General features: G+C 41.4%; 1 protein-coding gene across 1 annotated transcript in view; it reads left to right on the top strand.

Moving 5' to 3' along the window:
- Window positions 1–22,156, top strand: part of DNAH11 (dynein axonemal heavy chain 11) — a 299,590-nt gene that overhangs the window by 37,238 nt on the left and 240,196 nt on the right. Inside the window, exons 8-15 of the mRNA XM_084618686.1 lie at window positions 132–299; window positions 8,933–9,049; window positions 14,985–15,122; window positions 15,238–15,362; window positions 17,391–17,586; window positions 18,148–18,252; window positions 18,777–19,172; window positions 20,598–20,930. Coding sequence (XP_084474812.1) covers window positions 132–299; window positions 8,933–9,049; window positions 14,985–15,122; window positions 15,238–15,362; window positions 17,391–17,586; window positions 18,148–18,252; window positions 18,777–19,172; window positions 20,598–20,930 — 1,578 coding nt within the window. The remainder of the gene's footprint in view (window positions 1–131; window positions 300–8,932; window positions 9,050–14,984; window positions 15,123–15,237; window positions 15,363–17,390; window positions 17,587–18,147; window positions 18,253–18,776; window positions 19,173–20,597; window positions 20,931–22,156) is intronic.

The following is a 22,156-nucleotide window of genomic DNA, read 5'->3' as shown; positions in this document are numbered from 1 at the left end:
AGATTTTAACTCAGTTTTTTGTTTGTTGGTTTGGTCAAAATGCGTAAAACTAGGCAAAAATGTCTCAAATATGATGGTTTCCACTATTTTGTGTTAAGGTACATAGTTAATTATGTTTTTCACTGATTTAGGATATCTTTGTTATCATGTTGGAATTTCAAAAGCTGGAAAAGCTGGAGTTTGGTGGAGTCAAGGGGAAAACTTTGAGTGAACAAATCTACAGGATGAATGAAGAATTTATAGAAAGCTGTAAAGTTTTTAAGGAGAAAACATACGATCCTTCAGATTACAATAATATGGTAATGTTGTAGTTTTCATATTGGTGTTTCTTAATTTTTTTCTTAATAGGTATGAAAAGATTTAGTAGTTGTGAAAGTGAACAATTCATTTATTAGAGCCAGGCAGAATATAGGTAGGCATTATACAGATTTCCCACGCAACTTCACAAATGCACCCAGGACCTTACCACCATCACTTCTTGCTATTCTATACTTGTCTTCTCAAGAGCAGTTTTCTGTATGTTTTCTCCTAGCTGAATTCTTTGGAGGCTTTATGAGGTTCAAAAGTGTTGAAAAAGCTTCTATCAGGATCTTTTGAGGGTTTGAACATTGGTCTTCAGAAAGGGGGAAAAAAAAGGCTAATATACTAATCCACTTTGCCTCCTAGCAACCAATTAACCATTCTGTTTAAAATAGTTTGACAATCTTAACTCTTAGATACCACTTGAAATTGTGTATTAAGACATACTTCATATTGACAGTTTTGACATGAGTTAGGCATGAGTAATGAATTGGAACTTCAGGTAGGTTCTGTTGGGAAATTGGGGTAAGAGACTTGTAAAGCATGTGTGCTATGTAATGTCTTACAATATGGTAAATATTAGTGTAATATCATATTAATTAGTACAGTTTTAATACTTATTTTATATAGCATTACATTTCACATTATATAAATATATATTTTGATATTAAATGTAGTATATTGTAGGATCATCTTTATTTATCTGAAGATTGCAGTATTGACTCATTATTTATAATTAAATCTGGAAACCAAAATTCCATTTTTCGAGGATTCTGGCCCCTTTTTCAATGATGCTTTCAAATAAAATTTGTATCCAATCAAGTTGTCTAGTGGGATCTGAAAGAATTAGAGGAATAGGGTTAAAAATAAATTGCTGTGGGTATCAACATTCTCTTTTTTTTGTGCCCACACAAGGCACATATTTTCAGCTGCAGTGTGCCAAATCTTGATATCCCAAAATCTAAAATATTTGTTTGGTATGTTATGTTCACAGACAGAGTTTTAAGTGAGCCAGAATAGACATGGAATACCCAAGAGGAATGGCCTATCCAGATGAATAAGACTAAAACTCTTAATGTCATGTCTTTCCTTTTAAAGAAATATAAGGTGACCCAAATAGAAGCTTGGATTAGGCACTATTAATTGGCTTTTGCAAATTTCATAAAAAGATTTATTAGAAGAAGTGAATTTCTTTAATTTATATTCTTATATATACATGGTATTCGGGCAGCTTTATTTGTGGTCTGTGGCCCAGATCTACAAAGACCTAGGTGTTGTGATGCTGAGTGTAGCAACACCTAACTTTTATACACGTAAAAAAAATCACTGGAACAACAATGCGATCCACAAAGCCTGAGTTAGCCACTTAGGCTCCCTATACAAGGAATAGGGAGAGAGAAGTGACTAAGAATGCAATCCACAAAAAACCGCACTTGATGTGGCTCCATATTTAAACTAGCCCATGGGAGATGCTGATGAGAGAGTTGTGTATCTTAAGCCCCACCCCCTCACGCTACTAGGTGCCTAACTCCAGGCGGGTACCTATCTTTCCTAGCAATCCACAGCCAACAGCTCTTCTCCTGGAGTCAGGTGGTTTAGAGGCTTAAGTCATTCGCTCCACACAAAATGGGCGTTGGCAGAGGAGGAGGTGGTGATAGTGCTGCCACCACCCACCTTATGACTTTTAGGCCAATGATTAGAACACTCAGAGGGATTTGGAAGACCCAGGTACAATTCTCACATCTCTGCCCAGGGGAGAGGGGGGAGAGAAATTATTTGAACATGGGGTGTCACCGACCTCTCAGGAGAATGAATTATGGGATAGTCTGATGCAGGGCTCCCTCAATCTCTCTTGTTGAAATTGTTCCACTGTGTATAAATACTTAACTAGCCATTGGGCCAGAGAAAAAGAGAGACTGAGAATGACTCTATAATCCTGTGGTTAGGGCACCAACCTGGGAGATGGGCATGGGCGGCAAGTATAATAGGACAGGGGAGGCAGACTCCCCTGGGGCCATCAGACCTGTGGTTGCAGGGTTTTGGGGAGCAGTTTTTGATTTATTATGCCCCATGTAGGTTCCAGCGTGGCTGAGGAGGCGGTATGTGCTATTCAGCTTCCTGGGTGAATCAGTAATCTCCTTAGGCTCCAGGGAGATTACTGATGAACCCAGGAAGCTGAATAGCACATACTGCCTCCTCAGCTGCCCCAGAACCTGTATGGGGCATATCAGAAGCTTCTTCTGGACCTGAAATGCTTTTTCCTGGATGGCTTGGGGTCTGAGGAGGGGAGGTGCGGTGCGGCTGCAACTGGCCTGGGACTCCTCCAGCCAAGTGATCGGGGCTCTGGCTGTAGGGGGAGGGGGAAGATGGTCTCGGGGCTTTGGCCGTGGGGGGCATGTAGGTGGAAGGGGTGGAGCTGGGGCTAGCCTCCCCGGAGGGGGGCTAGCCTCCCCGGAGGGGGGCTAGCCTCCCCGGAGGGGGGCTCCACCCGCTGCCCATGGAGATGGGACACCCTGGGTCCAGTTCCCCTGCTCCAGTGACTCTTTATCCATAGTGGCACAGGTTCAATGAGAGAGACTGAGGCAGCCCCCCATCAGAATCTTCCATGGTTAAATGGTTAGAGCACTCTTCTGAGTCATGTGGGAGAACCCTGTTCAAATCCTTTCCCCAGCTCAGGTAGAGAGGGGAATTGAACCTGGTCTCCCACATCCCAGCTGAGCGCTCTAACCACTGGGGTAAAAGTGATCAGCTGGGCGGGGGCGTGGTATCACTGCTGCCCCTACAAGATTTTTTTAATGGGACCCAATCCAGTAGGTGGCCTCTGAACACACTTATTAAATCAGGCCCTATTGGTGAGTTAGGCGCTCCCCTGCCTGTCTTCCCCTGGTTCCTGGATTGCGCTGGGGCTTAATGGGAGATAGGCATTGAGATGCCGAGAGTGAGGCAGCAGTGTACATGCCCAAAAATAAAACCTTAGGTGCTCAGGGAACTTTTACCCTGAAAACTTAAGCACTGAGTGAGTTTAGGCACCTACAGGGTTAAGTGGCCGCTGACTGGGGACTGTGTGGATCTCAGTAGTGTCTAAGTACCTTAGTGTATCAGAGCCTTTGTCAGTTTGATACAAATGGATAGATTCTGATTGCATGGTTCCACTCTGACCAAATGGCATTATGAGTTTCCATGTTTCTCTCTCCATGAAGCCAAATCAAGTGGGAAATCCTGGCCTTACTGAAGTCAATGGAAGTTTTACCATTGACTTCAGCAGGATCAGGATTTCATCTGTAGTATGTATATTGCAAAATATACTGTTTATAAGAATAATGAAATCATTCTTACTAAACTTCAACTTAAATCTGATCGGGCTAAAATTCTGGCAAAATATTAGGACCAGATTCTAGCCCCATTAAGGCTACTTTGCACTGCATGAAAGCCTTAAAGCCATTCTAGAAAAAAAAGCTGGTTGTTATGACTCTCTCCTAGGCCTAAGGGATGGTGGTTTGAGAGAGCATGGGCATGGCTGGAACACTGCTGTGTTCTGACAATCCTTTGCATCCCCAGCCTGGTACAGAGCCCCTGACTCCGGTCTGTATGCAGTTTGCACTATCTAACCTTCAACTTGTATTCCCCTACCCCTTTAAAAATATTTATTGAATGCTCCCTGTATTAACAGGTATAAGAAATGTAATTAAACATTGAAGCTTCTTTTATAAAGGTTCTAAACCTTAATTAAAATACAGCTATTGTCACTTCTCACAAAATGGAGATTGCAAGTTGTTATAAGTTAATCAGTTGTTAAGGCATTGATTCCTTATTTAGTGACTATGCAAAGGCAGCATTCACAGTGTACCTCAAACACTCATTCTATATTTAAAGCCTATTGACTTTTCAGCTTAGTGCTAACTCAAGCGTATTCAAAAAGTATTAACTTTCTTTTTTTATGGTGAGCGTTCTTACTTTTGTAGGCAGCCTTAGTGTTGACTGAAGAGACAAAAAAGTGAGACCAAGCAGCAATTAGCTGTAATGTTTTTCTTGTCATCACTAAAACATTACTTTTATTCAGGTTTTCAGGAAATGTTTGCCTTTGGGTTTTGTAACGCTAACAAGAAGCTTTAATAAATAATAGCTGTCAGGGTAAACCTAATGTGTGTGCAGAAGCTTCAAAATTCATACTATTCATTGCACAATATATGAGCCATGTCAAGCTATTTCCTCACAAATGTTCTACATGCATCTCAATACACAGCATATTCCACATGGTTAGTTAATACAGTATATAAATTATTGGAAATCCAAAAACTTCTTCAAATGATCAGTTTTGTTGACATGATTCTGTTCTCAATCAAGAGCAAAGAAAATCTTTGTTCTTGGAGCACAAATCTAGGCTACTTAATCTGATATAGGAATATGCCACATCTCCTTGGTAGAAACATATTTGAGTTTCTCTAATTGTCTAGATGTGGGATAATACATATAGTTCTCTTCCCCCATTTGTTTTCATCTCATTTGATTGTTGTGTGTTAAGACTATTTTCTATGTAGTATTTTTGGAGATTATAAAGAAAACTAAAAAGACAAGAAATGAGTTAAAACTTCTTTTTCGGAAGATGTCTGATTTTATTTAGCTGTCTATCTTGTGCACTGTCCCTTACCTTTTCTTATCCTTATTGCTTTACTTCCAGCAGCCATCAAAGATGCATTGCTGGACTTACACTTTCAGTGACCCTAGATAGCCAACGTTTGGCTTAATTTAATTAGTTAAATTAATTTGTGTAAATCAATTTGTAAATGTGTAAATCAATATTTTTAAATGTGTAAAAAATATACAACAAATGTAATTTTTATTGCACTATGACCATACGGGAAGCTGCGCGTGACTTAGAGAAAATCTTGCTAAAAAGATATTGACACTCCTGTCTCTGGGTTTCCATTCAGTTATAGCATGAGCAGACATTAAGGCTCTTTTTCCTGTCCTGTGGTACCTTACAGAAGGTACCCAACTTGGAACATACTTAGGCACTATGATTGTGCAAATTAGTCTTTTGAGTCTGACAAGAACCATAGTAATTTTAGTTTTAAAAAACGGTGCTAGTGACAGTGCATTTGCCTAGGGTTTTTTATTTTTTATTTATGATTGTGAGGTCAGTCTGCATAACTAGCCAGCCATAGATGAGGGCAAGCAATGGGGCTGCCTGCGGTGCTATAAGCTGCTAGAGCCTACTACTGGAATTTGGAGTGTTTGCCCCCAGTTGCTTGTTTTTAGTAGGTGCCAAGTTCTGCTTTGCTCAAGGCTAAGTTACACCAAAGGTCTGACAGATTGGCTTCTCAAAACTGGTATCACAGTCACATAGGGCCTCATCCTGCATCAGTGACGTTGATAGGAACTTTGCCATTGACTTCAGTGGGAGCAGGCCCATAGTGATTTATTTTGTTGTAATAAAATCAAGAGGAAATATCTGCTTGGAGGGTGAGGTACATAGTGGAAAGAGAATCCTGTGCACGAACTCTTCTCCATGGGAGACACTCACACTTGTTCTTTAGCCAGCTGTGTTTTCAGCTGAATTACTTAGCCAGATGGGGAGTCCAAACCTACAAACAGTGCTCTGTGTAGAAAGAGCCTCAAGATATTAACCTAAACTTGAGCAATAATTAGTTAACTGTTATCTTTTAAATATTAAGGGAGTATTGTATTATAGAAAGCTCTCCTGTAGAAAACAACAGTTATTCTGTTGCCTAATATACAGTAGCTGCTGATTCTCTGGTTATCTTAATTAAACATATAGTATCTTTGACTCTAACTCATTGCTTACTTAGTTGATTTGAAAGTTAGTGTATTTGAGTGGAAGTTTGATGCCCATATATCTCACTTTCTGATAACAAGTAAAGAGATAAGTTAGGCTTGTTAAAACTTGTTGGGAACCTCTGTTTGACTGAAGGGCTAATGGCGTAGGAATGAAAGTAAGGAGTAATGTTCGTTGGCACACATTCAAGAAGAAAGTAGACATTTCTCTCCTTACCACACCTGCCCAACAAAATATTATAGAACAGCTAGGTTTTTTTTTCAAATTTTTGTGCCATACATCCATGTATTTGGCTTACAATAACATCACAAGTCAGTACAAATAATGCAATTATTAACTTTTAATCCAATTTGATTTATACTGGGATTTCTTCATAAGAACTTAAAAGGATGCTGTCAAAATGTCAGAGAGAAAATTTTACTTTATTTATTTCTATGCCTTTAAAAAGTGCCTATCCAATAGTCCCTTGTACCGGCACATCAGTTTAAATATTACTTACAACATTTATAATAGAGACAGCCAGTCCAATCTACCTAGCTCCATATAGTTAGAGCACCAGAATAATCAAACAAATCCCCCATTCCCTCTCACATCCACCAAATGACCTGGAAGAGGGATGGGCTTTACATAATGCTTTGACATTAACAAATTAAGGTTACTTCAAACTGAGGTTGGTGGTGGAGTAAGGGGGTTAATTCAAAATTTGAGAGCAACTCAAGCAAAATGTCCTGCCAGTAGCTCCTTCTTACCAGAGGGCTCTATCCTGAATGCCTCTGCTGGTCACAAGGGTAGAAGTACACCATGGAGTGAGAACCTGTCTTTCAAGTAAGCAGGTCCCAGTCCCTTGAATAGACTTTGTCAGATGCACTACTGTTACTTGTGAAAATTTTCTTCACATGTGCTTTAGAGTCCACCCTGTGGTGGAAAGAGAGAATGTTCATTTAACTGTGGCCTTTTTGTGACCTTTTTTTTTTTTTTTTAAGCAAAGAATACATCATTGTAAAATAGAGACTAGAAAAGCTTTTCTGAAAGCTTTTTACAAGCACATAATCAACGTGGTTATCTCCAGTTTGTCGAGAGTGTGACTAAAATGAAAAGTCTTGGGAACCGTTTGGCTGATGTGCAAATCTCCAGATTCAAATTTAGGATCCTTTGAGGCTTTTGCTGGGTTCATATGGAGATACATATACCAGATGCTATAGTGTACATTTCTGTAATTTGTGTGTTTGCCACTATTTTCAGTGGACAGCATTATATCTGGTTTATCTGGGGAACAGCTATTATGCTTATGGAACACATTCACAATAACATATGTAAAACAATGGAATTCATATCTTCATAACTTGAAATTTCCATCTTTTTCCCTAAAAAAGAAGAGATCCTGGGTGATACCCCTTAATAAGCCAACCACACGTGGTCAAAAGATCCCACATTGCAGCAGTCCTTGAATTAAAGAAGGGTTGATGCTGCCCCCACTAGAGACTTCAATGTCGATCAGAATTTACCCAGGCCCCAATCATTGAAGGTATTTAGGCTCCGAACTTCCACTGAAGTCAATGGATCTGGGCCCCAGTGATTAATCTCTGTTAGATATGTTGTTTGGAAGCATTTTCAGATTCTCATTCCCATATGAGTTAAGCATGCTGCCTTCACTGCACTTAATATCTCCCAGCATACATCCCTCAGTGTCAAAAATATAGATTGTAATTTATTTGGCCTCTTTTTTTTTTTTTTTTCCCCTTTCCTCCCTCTTCCCAGGTTCTGATTGCCATAATTTTTGTCATCAAGTTTTCTACATGCCTTAGTGTTATTTATTGATGTGTCCATCCCATTCTTCTGCAAAACTGTTCTGTGAGTCTGGTCCTCTGTGAACCTGTTCCAGATGGATATAAACCAGGGGTGGGCAAACTGCGGCCTGTAAGCCAGATCTGGCCCACCAGCCATTTTAAGCTGGCTCTTGAACTCCTGCTGGGGAGTGGGGTCTGAGGCTTGTCCCGCTCCGGCGCGCCAGCTGGGGAGCAGAGTCAGGGGCCGCTTCACACGGCTCTCGGAAGCAGCGGCGTGGCCCCCCTCCGGCTCCTACGCACTCCACTGGCCCTCTACGGTGCTCCAATGAGAGCTGCAGGGGCAGTGCCCGCAGATGGGGCAGCGTGCAGAGCCGCCTGGCCACGCCTCTGTGTAGGAGCCAAAGAAGGGACATGCCACTGCTTCCAGGAGCTGCTTGAGGTAAGCGTCACCTGGAGCCAGCACCCCTGAGCCTTTCCCCATGCGCCAGCCCTGATCCCCCCCCCCCCGCCCTCCTAACCCCACGATCCCAGTCCGGAGCACCCTCCTTCACCCCAAACCTGTCATCCCCAGCACCACCCCGAGCCCGCACCCTCAGCTGGAGCCCTCAACCCCCATCACCTCAGCCCAGAGCCCCCTTCCACATCCTGGACTCCTAATTTCTGACCCCACGCCAGAGCCCGCACCCCAAACCAGAGTCCTTACCTCCTCCTGCACCCCAACTCCAACTTTGTGAGCATTCATGGCCCGCCATACAGTTTCTATTCTCAGATGTGGCCCTTGGTCCAAAAAGTTTGTCCACCCCAGTATAAACAAACACACACATTTTATTTTAAATTCCTTTTCCATTTAAGAAACAAGCAAACATTAAGACAACGTGGTTGGTTCCAAGGATCTCAATAAATCAAATCACTGATAGCTTAAGTCTGTTTTGGAATCTTTATTGGTCTTTTTCTGGAAAGAGTTGTGATAGTTGTACTTCTTTTTAGTAGATTAAAAAATTCTTATAATACAAATTAAAATTTGGATTTAAAAAAATATATTTTACAGGAATTTGAAGATCACTATGTTGAGTTTAAAGCAAAAATCCTGGATTTTGACAGACGTCTTGGGTCAATCCTTTGTGTAGGATTTCTTGACTGTTCTGGTTTAGAATCAGCATTCAAGGTCAGTTCTGAACGAACATAACTATAAATCAGTTCTTTGTTTAAAAGTCACCATGGTGCTAGATAATAGAGTTGAATATTTTTGACTTTTAATCCAGATGAAATATTACTGAGTCATATAAGTGGCTCAGTAATCACAAATACTAGATATAAAGTATTATAATAATACATTCTTGAGTGCAATTCATCTTTAGGAGGTTATTCTAGGACATCTCTAATCAAGTTGAAAGTTGGAGACTAGGGACAGTCGGCTCCTGTAGAAGTCAGCTGGAGTTTGTGAATGACTTCAGTGTGAGCAGGATCAGCCCTAATATTTTTAATACTACAGACATTTTAAATAAAGTTATGAATGCAAGTCCCTTCCAGACATTGAGCCACTGTTAAGGCCTGATCCAAAGTCCATTAAAGTCAATGGAAAGGTCCCCATTTCAATGGGCTCTGGATCAGGCTTTTGTCCCCCTAGTCCAAAAAGCACTTAAGTGTTTTATTTTTGAATATATGAGTAGTTCCATTGGGCTCAATCCGGCAAGGTGCTGAGTGCCTCCTGACCTGAGGCAGAGGTGATGTACTGGGGAGGGGGCATGCAGGATCACATGCCTCCCCAGATTTCTGCCTTCCATTTCCAGCACTGGCAGGGCGGAGCCACTGCAGTGCAGGGGGCTCAGCAGGGTCCCGGGGATCTCCATGGAGGGACTGTCCATGCCAGGCCATTGGAGCAGGTGGTGGCAGCAAGAGGGACAGGGTTGTTGCCTGCACCCAGAAGTGGGAGCCAGGCTGGGGGGGAACCAGCAGATCCCATTCCTACCTTCCCTGAACCAGCCATGGGTGCTGGGCTCCACAGGGGCTTCAGTGAATGGAGAAGCCTAGAGGATGGAGAAGCCCTGCACACCTTGGGGCCAAAGCACAGGCCTACCAGGGCAGCAGTGAAGAGGGCTTGAAGCCATTGCCTGGGGGACTGCTGCAAAGCCTGTGAGTTTGGGGCAGGAATGGGCTGGAAATCGCTTCTCCCTGCTCCACTCCAGCACTTTCCTGAGGAGCAAAGAGGTTCCCCTGTGCCTGCGCTGCATGGGGATCCGGGAAGCTTTGGCACACGCAGGGCTCAGCTCCTTTTGGGCTGTGCTGGAGGGCTTTCCTGGGGCCCTGGCCCAGCCAGAGGCGGTGAGGGAGGAAGGAGCCTGCTGGGCAGGCTGCATGTGTGCTGAGCGCTCCTTCCAGGGGCTGGTTCTCTGCACAGTGCTGGGAGCAGCAGGTGCTCCACCGGGGGTATATGGAGCAGCAGCACAGGTTGGGGGCTGAAAGGGCAAAGCAGGGAGGGGACAGTGAGAGGGGAGGCAGAGAGAGGAGAGCATGCAAAGGGCCGATGGTGGGCAGCAGAGGCGACGTGTGGGGTGGTGAGGAGCCCCCCAGAACCTTTAAATTGTGCCCCCCTCTCTTTCAACGGTTACCTGTTGTCTCTGCCTGAGTGAGAGTTTGGATCATCTAGCACTTCCCAGAAGCCCTCAGCCCCTTGTGGAAGGGCACTCATAGAAAATTACTTTTCTCATTGTTTATAATGTTTTGTGAAGTAATCTTTTCTGGTATTTGTATATATAAGTACTTTTTTAAAACATACCCACTATGCTTAGCTTATTTATCTGTTTTTTGTGGCAGTAGATTTTCTGTGAATGTCATGTTTAGTACTATAGGTGGAAATTCGCAAGCTCCCAATTAATGTTTTGTGTGTTCTGTGCATTGCATGCAGAGGGTGAAAGCGAAATAATCTCAAATGAAAAATAGTTCTATGATTTTTTCACTTTGTCACTAAAACCTGCTGCTTTATCCAGCCTTTGAAGAACTATTTGTTTGCCTTTGGATTTTGTAATGTTAAACATAAGGTACGGAAAACAATAATTGTCAGGACAAAGTCAATACTGTGATTTGTTAGTCAGGTAGTAGCTATACACCATGTAGATTACATTCAAATTGTGTCAAGGCAGGTCTTGTAAACTGTTTAATAATGCACAGTGTGTCTAGGACAATTGTAGTTAATATTCAACTAAATAATTTGAAGTGCATTTTTCTTATGTTGCCACCTTGGATGCAGTTGAATGTATGCTTTGTTGTAATTCTTTCTCTCCTTTTTAAAGTTATGCTATTTCTTGCAGTGAATTTGGATGCGCTGAGCAGGGTTAAGACGCAAGGTAGTTTTAAAAATTCAGTTAATGCGTAATTTATGGACTTCAGATCTGTTTAACCTTTAAATACTCCAGGCATAGCATATGCCATGAAAACTGAATCTCATACATTCTTCATAGAATGTAGCTGTTTTTCCTGCTTCTGGATTGTCAAATAGTAGACTTTGTTTTAGAAAGGCATTCACCTACATAAAAACAGCCATACTGGGTCAGAACAAAGGTCCATCAAGCCCAGTATCCTGTCTTCCGACAGTGGCCAATGCTAGGTACTTGAGAGGGCGTGAACAGAACAGGTAATCATCAAGTGATCCATCCCCTGTCACTGATTCTAGCTTCTGGCAAAACTGAGGCTAGGGACACCATCTCTGCCCATCCTGGCTAATAGCCATTGGTGGACCTATCCTCCATGAACTTATCTAGTTCTTTTTGAACCGTGTTAGTTTTGGCCTTCACAACATCCTCTGGCAAGGAGTTCTACAGGTTGACTATGCCTGGTGTGAAGAAGTATTTCCTTTTGTTTGTTTTAAACCTGCTGCCTATTAATTTCATTTGGTGACCTCTAGTTCTTGTGTTATGAGGAGTAAATAACACCTCCTTATTTACTTTCTCCACACTAGTTGTGAATTTATAGACCTTTATCATATCCCCCCTTAGTCATCTCTTTTTCAGGCTGAAAAGTCCCAGTCTTTTTAATCTTTCCTCATGCAGAAGCTGTTCCATATCCCTAATAATTTTTGTTGCTCTTTTCTGTATCTTTTCCAATTCAATATATCTTTTTTTTTAGATGAGGCGACCACATCTGCTCGCAGTATTCAAGATGTGGGTGTACCATGGATTTATATAGAGGCAATATGATATTTTCTGTCTAATTATCTATCCCTTTCTTGATGATTCTCAACATTCTGTTAGCATTTTTGACTGCTGCTGCACAGTGAGTGGATGTTTTCAGAGAACCATCCACCATGACTCCAAGATCTGTTTCTTGAGTGGTAACGGTTAATTTAGACCCCATCTTTTTATATGTATAGTTCGGATTGGGATGTTAATCTATGTGCCTTTATCAACAATTAATTTCATCTGTCATTTTGTTGCCGAGTCACCCAGTTTTGTGAGATCCCTTTGTAACTCTTCGCAGTCTGCTTTGGACTTACTAAACTACTCAATTTAGTTGTCTGCAAATTTTCGTCTGCAAATTTTGCCACCTCACTGTTTTTATCCCCTTTTCCAGATCATTTATGAATATGTTGAATAGTACTGGTCCCAGTACAGACCCCTGGGGGACACTACTATTTACCTCTCTCCATTCTGAAAACTAGTCATTTATTTCTACCCTTTCTTTCCTATCTTTTAACCAGTTACCAATCCATGAGAGGACCTTCCCTCTTATCTCATGACAGCTTACTTTGCTTAAGAGCCTTTGATGAGGGACCTTGTGAAGGGGTTTCTGAAAATCTAGGCACACTATATCCACTGGATCACTTTTGTCAACATGATTGTTGACCTCCTGAAAGAATTCTAATAGGTTGGTGAGGCATGATTTCCTCGTGTTGATTCTTCCCCAACAAATCATGTTCATCAATGTGTCTGATAATTCTGTTTTTTACTGTAGTTTCAATCAGTTTGCCAGATACTGAAGTTAGGCATACCCACTTGTAATTGCCGAGATCATCTCTGGAGCCTTTTTAAAAAATTGGCATCACATTAGCTATCCTCCAGTCATCTGGTACAGAAACTGATTTAAATGATAGGTTACATACCACAGTTAGTAGTTCTGAAGAAACTCAAATGTGAAATTGAAGAACTCTTGTGTGAATACCATCTGGCCTTGGTAACTTATTACTGTTTAGTTCTGGGGTGGGCAAACTACGGCCTGCAGGCTGGGTCTGGCCCATCTGCCATTTTAATCCGGCCCTTGAGCTCCCACTGGGGAGCAGGGTCGGGGGCCACTCCATGCGGCTCCCGGAAGCAGTGGCATGGCCTCCCTCTGGCTCCTATGCGTAGGGGCAGCCAAGGGGCTCTGCTCTGTATGCTGCCCCTGCAGCTCCCATTGGCTGGGAGCCATGGCCAATGGGAGCTTCAGGGGCGGTGTCTGCAGATAGGCCAGTGTGCAGAGCCGCCTGGCCGTGTCTCCACATAGGAGCTAGAGAAGGGACATGCCCAGTGCCGCCCAGAGGATTCAGAGGTCATGGGGCAAAGCAATTTCGGGGGCCCCTTCCATAAAAAAATGTTGCAATACTGTAGTATATTTCCCCAGGGCCTGGGGCAAATTGCCCCACTTGCCCCCCCTCTGGGTGGCTCTGGACATGCCACTGCTTCCAGGAGCTGCTTGAGGTAAGCGCCGCCCAGACCCTGAGCCTCCCCCGGCACCCCAACCCCCTGCCCCAGCACTGATCCCCCTCCTACCCTCCAACCCCTTGATCTCAGCCTGGAGCACCCTCCTGCACTCCCAATCGGTGCCTGCACCCCTTCCCGCACCCCAACCCCCTGCCCCAGCTCTGATCCCCCCCTCCCACCTTCCAAATCCCTTGGTCCCAGCCTGGAGTACCCTCCTATACCCCAAATTCCTCAGCCCCACCCCAGAGCCTGCACCCCCGCCCAGAGTCCCCTCCCACACCCTGAACTCCTCATTTCTGGCACCACCCCGGATCCGGCACCCCCAACCAGAGCCTGTATCCCAACCCCAATTTTGTGAGCATTCATGGCCCACCCTATGATTTGTATTCCCAGATGTGGCCCTTGGGCCAAAAAGTTTGCCCACCCCAGGTTAGTTTATCAATTTGTTCCAAAAACTCCTGTAATGACACCTCAATCTGGGACCGTTCCTCAGATTTGTCAACTAAAAAGAATGGCTCAGGTTTGGGACTCTCCCTCACATCCTCAGCCATGAAGACTGATGCAAACAATTCATTTAATTTCTCCGCAAAGGCCTTATTGTCCTTAAGTGTTCCTTTAATATCTCAATCGTCCAGTGGCCCCACTGGTTGTTTAGCAGGCTTCCTGCTTCTGATATACTTAAATTTTTTTTTTTTTTTTTGCTATTTCTTTTGAGTCTTTGGCTAGCTGTTCTTCAAATTCATTTTTGGCCTTCCTACTTATATTTTTACACTTCAGTTGCCAGAGTTTATGTTCCTTTCTATTTTCCTCAGTAGGATTTAACTTCCACTTTTTAAAGAGTGCCTTTTTGCCTCTCACTGCTTCTTTTACTTTGTTGTTTAGCCACGATGGCACTTCGTTGGTTCTCTTACTATGTATTTTTAAAATTTTGGGATGTACATTTAATTTGAGTCTCTATTATGGTGTCTTTCAAAAGTTTCCATGCAGTTTAGTAGGATCACATTAGATCAGGAGACCAGTGTCTCACTGGGAAAGGAGGAAGATCTCTGGACTGTGAGAAAATGGAAGAGAGAAGATCTCAGAAAGATCAGAGCAGTCTGCAGGCTAAGGAAGTTACTTGCCCATCTTCATTTGAATTTGAAAATCCCAGCCCCGTGGTTTTAAGAGACATAAATTAAACATTCACACCAGAAGCCTTTTGCAGTACACTCATTTAGTACGATTTAATAGCATATTGGCAAACATATAGGGCCAGATTCTCAACTGGTGCAAACTGGGGGTCTAGCTCCATAAAGATTTGGCTCACACGCTTCAGGAATGCTATTTTTGATGTGAGATTTTCAGTGTGAAATAAGACTAAAAAGGTACTTTTAATACAAATTTGAAGTATTATAAATGATGGAATCTGACACTCTTTAATTTTTATAGCTTTTAGCCATCTTTGGCTATTTTCTAGAGAAACCTGTTATCATGGAGATTTTTAGCCCAAATTACAACATCTTACTGCAAATGTTTGATGAAGAGCTGAACAATTGCAGACAGTTGTATGAAGAGCACATTAGGCAGGTATGTAGCAAAGCAAAAATAAAAGCAATATTTTCGTGGTTTTTGTTAGGTGTAGCCAATGAACTCTTAATTCATAATTGCTTGTATACTCATTTTGTTATATTAATGCTTGCAGGTGGAAGAGGGGAATGAAATAATAAACAAAAATATGCCATTTACTTCAGGAAACCTGAAATGGTCCAAAGCACTTCGAGAACGAATACAGACATTCTGGTCAAACTTCTCATATCTGTCTCACCGGTGAGTGTTCACACTCAGTTATTTATGACTGTAGCATTAACAGCCTTAGAACATGGCATTGCCAATTATTGGTGAAAAAGAGTAATTTGTAAGGGTTGTCCATCTCTCTCCCAGGAATCTACCAAATATGCATTGCTTACATAATATGATTTTTCGGATTTGTACATATTGTCTTAAGGTAAAGAGACTTCATGGCTTTAGCAGTTTACTTCATATTATTTTTTCACTGTAATATCAAGATTTGAGAGATGGAGACATTTTGTTATCAGACTGGAATTGACAAGAACTCAAAACATAACTATTGTAAAAAAAAAAAAAATAAAAAAAAATCTGTATTTGTAGATGAAATTTTAATGGCTTCACATAAAATTTTATTATTTATTTTTATTATAGCACTTGAGAGCCCCAGTCATGCACCAGGATCTACTTTTAAAGGAGGCATCTAAATTACACTATAATCTTGTGTGCCATTTTAATGTAAATGTTTTTCTATGTGCATAATCTTTGATGTTAAATCAAAAATAGCATGTATATGAAATGTTGGGCACAGTTTTAGAGACTGTATTGTGGCCCCTTTGCAACTGTGGCACGTTTTAGTTTACTTCCTTGTTTGCGCATTAGAATTGTTGATGTCAATACAAGTTGAGGAACAGTTTTAGGGCCTGAATCTGCAAAATGAACCACACATATAGAACTTTTAGCCAGTGCAGCTCTCTTTGCAGGTTTGGGGCCCTCAGTAGTAAGTGCTGATACACACAGAGTGAACTTCTCTTATGGGTATCCTGTACAACCTCAGAATTGCTTTTTAATCTTTGTAAAAAGTGTTGTCTGATGGGTGAATCACAAACAAAACAAAGCTGAGCACATCTTTGCTTTTGAGACAACACTAACTTGTACTCTGTTTAACCAAAAACTTTATTCTACATGGGTAAAACTTTCAAAAGTGCCTAAATGGGACTTCGGGGTGTTCGGAACCCACACTGGGACTAAGGAACAGACTCTGCCCCACCACACCTGCAGAGCCTACTTCAGCAGGAGCTTTAAAGGGAGCCAGATAGCTCAGAAGGAAGACAGACCAGATAAGAGGGATAGACCTGTCTTGAGAGCTCTCGCGCAACGGCCACAGCAGAAGCCTTTACTGCAAAGAGGGGCCTTAGGAGAGGGTCCAGGGAGGAGACCCAGGAGAGAGGTAGCTGGGAGGTTTCTCTCTTGGGCTAAGGACTGAAAGAAGCATGGGAGATGGAGTCCTGAACTGGGAGCCTGACGGAGTCAGGTGCTAATCAGGGACTGCAGCAGAGTGTGCTAGCCCCCAGGTGGGCAGTTGGGGGGGAGGGGGGACACAATCCGTGACCTTGGCCCAGTATGTAGCTGGGGCTAGCCTGCAAGGAACGAGGCTATCAGCTGAGCTCAGCTGGGCTGAAGATTCTGTTTTTGCTATTTTCTGTTAGATTTTAAGAACTTCGAGGCCTTGTGGGAGGCAAGTGGTAGGAGGTAGACGTGGTGCTGCCTAAATGCTAGGCAGCACTATCGGTAAGCCCAGCCCCTGTGACAGGGCTTAAGTCACTTAGGTTGTTTTAAATTTTTGTATCCTATCTCTTCAGTTCCAATATATACTTCTTAATATGAGGCAACACCATGGATGGAGTGTTCCACTAAGAAAAAATATATGTACTTCAATAGCGAAACAGAAACCAGCACTGTTCTGAGATCAGTGTGGGACAGCCTTTTGGAATTATTGGGAAATAGGTACAACCACTGAGGAAGGCGAAGGAGCATGCCCTCTCCCTTCCACACAGCTTTTTTTATTGTCCTCAGTGAGGCTGTTAGGTCTAATGCATTCTCACTTTTGGTCTCTGTTTAACTTTTTATGTGGTTTGGCTGATGAGACCAGAATTAAGAAAATATTTAGAAACAGAGGACATTCTCTAAATTTTTACAATGTCAGAGGTGAGATTTTTGCATCTAAATTTATTTGGCAATGTTATTGTTAATGAATAAAATGGACTGAGTGATTTGTTTCTCTCCCAGAATCCTGGAAGGTCCTGAGATGGCTTTAGTTTATCAGAAATATATAGAGATGTTGACTTTAATTGACCAGTATGAAGAGCAGATCTACTGTGAATGGAAATCTCAGGTGGATGAAGTTTGTCAATTTAATTTAGATCAACCACTAATTAAACGCAATCCTGAAAATGGTCTCCTAAGTGTGAATTTTGACTCTAAGGTATGATATAAAGCATTACAGTTAAATGTGTGTTGTCCAGTGCTCTTTCCCCGTGAATTAGAAGTGTTGACAGAAATATAAATCAGGAATATTCCTAAAGTGAAATTAATATTTCAGTATATGATTAAATCATAATGCTTGGGGAAAGTGCCTTTGTTTTATGCTACAGTTCCTATGATTGTTTATATTATTGTCTTAGTTTTTCAGTTGGAAAATACGGTTGCCCTGTGCCAGCACTGGAGAGAATTTTCACCTTCAGAAATAAAGAAGGTGGTTGTAGTATTGAATGCTTTCTCTAGAGACAGCTGGAGGATAATAATAATAGTTGGCAGTTACCGTACAGTATATAGCACTTTTAGATTGCTAAACCCTGCCCGACCTCACCCTCACTCTCCTGGATCTAATTGAAAGAGGATCTATTCTATAGAGGTTCTTAAAACATGCTCAGCACCCGTAGTATCTGAGCACCTTACTATTTGAGGTTACACATAGAATTAAACTAAAACCACATCTTCTGAAAGGAGACTTAAAAACAAAATAATACTGCTTTGTTTCTTATAGCTAGTGGCTTTGTTGAGAGAGGTGACATATCTCCTGATGTTGAATCGATCTGATATTCCAGATTCTGCGTTAGCAATATATGAGAAAAGGAAAATTTTTGCTAAGGTTTGTGTTTTCAGGAAGTATGAAATATATCCTTTTTATTGCAAAATTTTTGGGTGTGTGTCAGTGGGGGTGTGTGTGTGTGTCTGCTCTACTTATTCTTCTGTACAATATCATTGAAATATGCCTTTCTCTTCATAATCTGGGGTTTTGTGTGGAGAACTCTGCAGGAGACCAAATAGATCCTGCAACTGGAAGGAAGGTAATGGGGTTGTAGCACAGTTTGGAATAGTGGCTATAGCATCCACACAGGCAGACCCAGTTCAGGCTGGCAGATCCACTTTAACTGCATAGTTAAAGTGTGGATCTAATAGCTCCTTGACTCATCCAGCTCCATGGTCCCGCATAACCCATTTCATGCTGGCCTATTTGGGGCCAGAATGGTTCTCCTTTCTAGTGCACAGGGGTATGGTGGCCCTGCTGAATAGCTGCTTTGCCAACATAAAGAGCCATGTAGGTATTCAAATGGCACTGGGGGCCCTACTTTAGAGGAATTTCACCCTATGAATGTCTTTTTACACCAACAGTATATTGGAAACCTTGAACTCATTGTTCAGTGGTACAACAAACTTAAACAAACTGTTCTGGAGGTTGAATATCCTCTGATTGAAATTGAGCTGAGAGCCATTGATGATCAGTTAAGAGAAGCAGAAGAAGTGTTCACGTGGCAGAAAGAGAATTGCTGGAGATATATTGAACAAGTGAAAGCTACAGTGTATGACTTGGAGCAGAGAGTTCAACAGTCAAAGGAGAATATTAAAACAATTCAGCAGATTATGAATGCATGGGCAGAACACACACTCTTAGCCAGGAAAGATAATAGGAAAGATGCTTTGTTAAGTCTGGAGGATAAAGAAGATAGACTTGCTAAGAAATACAAGTTACTAAAAGAGGATGGCTACAGGATTCATCAGCTTGCTGAGGTAATTTCTGCAATAATCATACATAGTTTTTACATGATCTAATCTTTTTCTAAAAAGCATATTTTGATTATTATTATTAATTATTCATAACCACACTTGTATTAGTATCCTGCAAAGAATGTGTTAAATTAAGGATAAGTGGGGTATATCTAGAGTAGCAAGAAAGGGGTTATATATTCTATAATCTGCAAATTGTTAGCATTCAGTTAAATTAACTGATGTATACTTGGACTGTTCAAGTATTGAAATAGTTATACAAATTATATAATAGTCCCTTTTAAAATTAACACATTTAAAGACAAATAGGGACAAGATGGAAAAATAATCTTGATACTGACTGAAATTAGCATTGCTTTTTATCTCATTAGATGAGGAATTACTGTCTATATTGAATTACGGCACAGCCATTGTCTGTTTTGTTACCCTGGGGTGCCCTGTGATAAATTTTTCCTTTGACCTCTACAGGTAAAATCACCTTTGCAACTGGAGCTATACTGTAGTCTATCTTTCAGAGGGCATATTTATAAAATAATTTCTTTCTAAATTTTAAGATTACATGAGTTACGTGCTTAATGAAAAATGCTTAGTGTTTTATTTCCCTGTTATTTATGAAAGCTAAATAAAATGTAAGAACCCCCCCACAAAAATTCCTCAAACATCAGCTGCTGTGCCTCACAACTACCAATAATTTGCAAGAAAGTAATTCTGTATCAAAGTACTGACATGAAAAAAGATTTCCCACCCCAATTCCTTGCATGCCTCGCCCCCTTTTTTGCTCACTTCCTTGAAAATTTTCTGCTTGTCTGTTTTCTGGCACAAATTGTATGTCAGATGAAAGAGAAAATAGACGTTAAATATTTTTTCTTTATCCAATAACTTTTTCTTTTTATGCCATTACTTTGACATCATCTTCTGGTCCATGTGCTAATCTCTGTTTATTGATAGTGGCAAGTAAAGAGTTTGTTTTTATTTAAGAACTAGATCAGATGAGGATTTTTATCTTTTTGAAAAATATTATGTGTAGATAAACCTAATAAGGGCTTACACTGGAGTGCAGAACAAGCAGTAATGTGCTGTAGTAGTGTGCAATGATATTCTTTCAACATGGTGATGCTCCATTGAAATCACAATGTAACATCATAATTCAGGCCCTGAACTGCAATCTGATACATACAGGAACCCTGTCCCTGCACAGAGTTCCACTAACATCAAGGGGCTGCAAACAGGTGCAAGGTCCAACCAGGCAGATCAGATTTTAGGATCAGGGCCATATCTGTTACAATGGGTTTCACTGGAATCTTACTTTGTCCTAGATACTTACCACATAAAATGGTATTGAAGCAGTTAAATATGTTGAATGATGAATCATTTGCACTAGATAATTGTATAATTAAAACATTTTGTAACTTGTTTTTTCTTTCCCAGGAAAACTTAAAGCTCTTCAAAGCAGATTTTTCCTCAGACTCTTGGAAGATTTATATAGAGTACATTGATGACATTATAGTTGATGGTTTCTTTAATACAATAATGCACAATTTAGACTTCTTCTTGAAGAACACAGAGAAAGGTTTGAAGCCTGCTCCATTTTTTCAGGCACAAATGATCCTTAGCGCATCAGAGATCGAATTTAAACCTTCACTTGATAAAGAGGCTGGAGATGGCTTTTATGACCTAGTAGAAGAACTTTTGAGCAATGTTTTCAAAATGTCTGCCCAGGTGAAAAGAGTAGCAGCACACTTGGAAGTAGAAAATTACCAGGTATTTTATACTTTCTCCATATACATGGGAGTAATAAATCTAATTTAATTTAAAATAAATGTGGATTGCAAAAAATTTGAGCTCCACAATTAATGCATCATTGTGAGGGAGGGACCACAAGCCTCAAAGCTGGGCCCACAGGCAGCGCTCAGGTCACGACCGCTACTCAGCCCCTAGGTATCTGAGTAACTATGGAAAGGTCCAGGGAAGGGCTAGCTTGCAGAGGCCCCTGCCCTCAAAGCTCCCAATCTGGGGAAACATCCAGCTCCCCAATTGGCTAAGGTGTAGTATATAAACCAGGAAGTTGTCCAAGCAATTGGAGGAATTCTTGGCTGGCTGAGACTACGGCCCCCTTCTGCTTACCTGACTCCTGACCCCTGCATTCCTGCCTGTTCCCAGTTCCTGCTTCCCCTCCTGCTCCTGGTTCCTGTCTTCCCATCCAGACTCCTGTTTACTTCTAGTTCCTGCTGTCCTGCCCTACCCCAGACACCTGCCTTACTCTGATGCTGTCTCCAGCTCTGACCCCTGGCCTTGCACCTGATTCTGTCTCCAGCTCTGATCTTTGGTTTGGTATCTGATCCTATCTTTGGCTTTGACCTTCTGCTCCAACCGTTAAGCTTGATTGGCCACACCCTGGTCACTGCAATAATGTGCAAATAGCATCAGATTGTAAATACTAGGTCTTGTAAAAATCAATGGATCTCAGAATACAAACATCAGTGTAACCTCTATGGATTTCAATGAAGTTACTCCTGATTTTTACCCATGTCAGTTGGAAGAGAATCTAGCCCTATATGTCTGTTTTCTATGATATATTAAAAATAAAAAATTGCACACTAGAAAAAAGTTGTCCCTTTAAACAGATTTAAACAAAATATGGAAAAAGAGTTACCTGAAATGTATATTTAAAAATTTGCATGATATTTTTAATAAAACTTATCTTTTTGTTCTTGGTGTGAGATTCAATCTTCCTTGTATGTCCTTCTCAGCCCTGAAGGTCCACAAAGTGACCTTTTCGGTAACCAAAGCTTAATTAGTTGTGGATATGAGAAGGGCAACATCCTCTACCTGGAGATTTGAATTATATTAATTCCCTGAGATGTTCAGCCTCAACTAGCTTGCTGAAGATCTCTCCTCCTCTTTTGAAATGACTGTTTGTGTCAGTACTGTATATGGCATTGTATCCGGAAGTATAGAGAGCTGCCCAGATTGTTTATGGAATCACT

Source organism: Lepidochelys olivacea (genome assembly GCF_965140295.1).
Source record: "Lepidochelys olivacea isolate rLepOli2 genome assembly, chromosome: 2".
Lineage (NCBI taxonomy): Eukaryota > Metazoa > Chordata > Testudines > Cheloniidae > Lepidochelys > Lepidochelys olivacea.
Note: the sequence above shows the minus strand (reverse complement) of the source record. Positions and strands in the feature narration are given on the sequence as shown.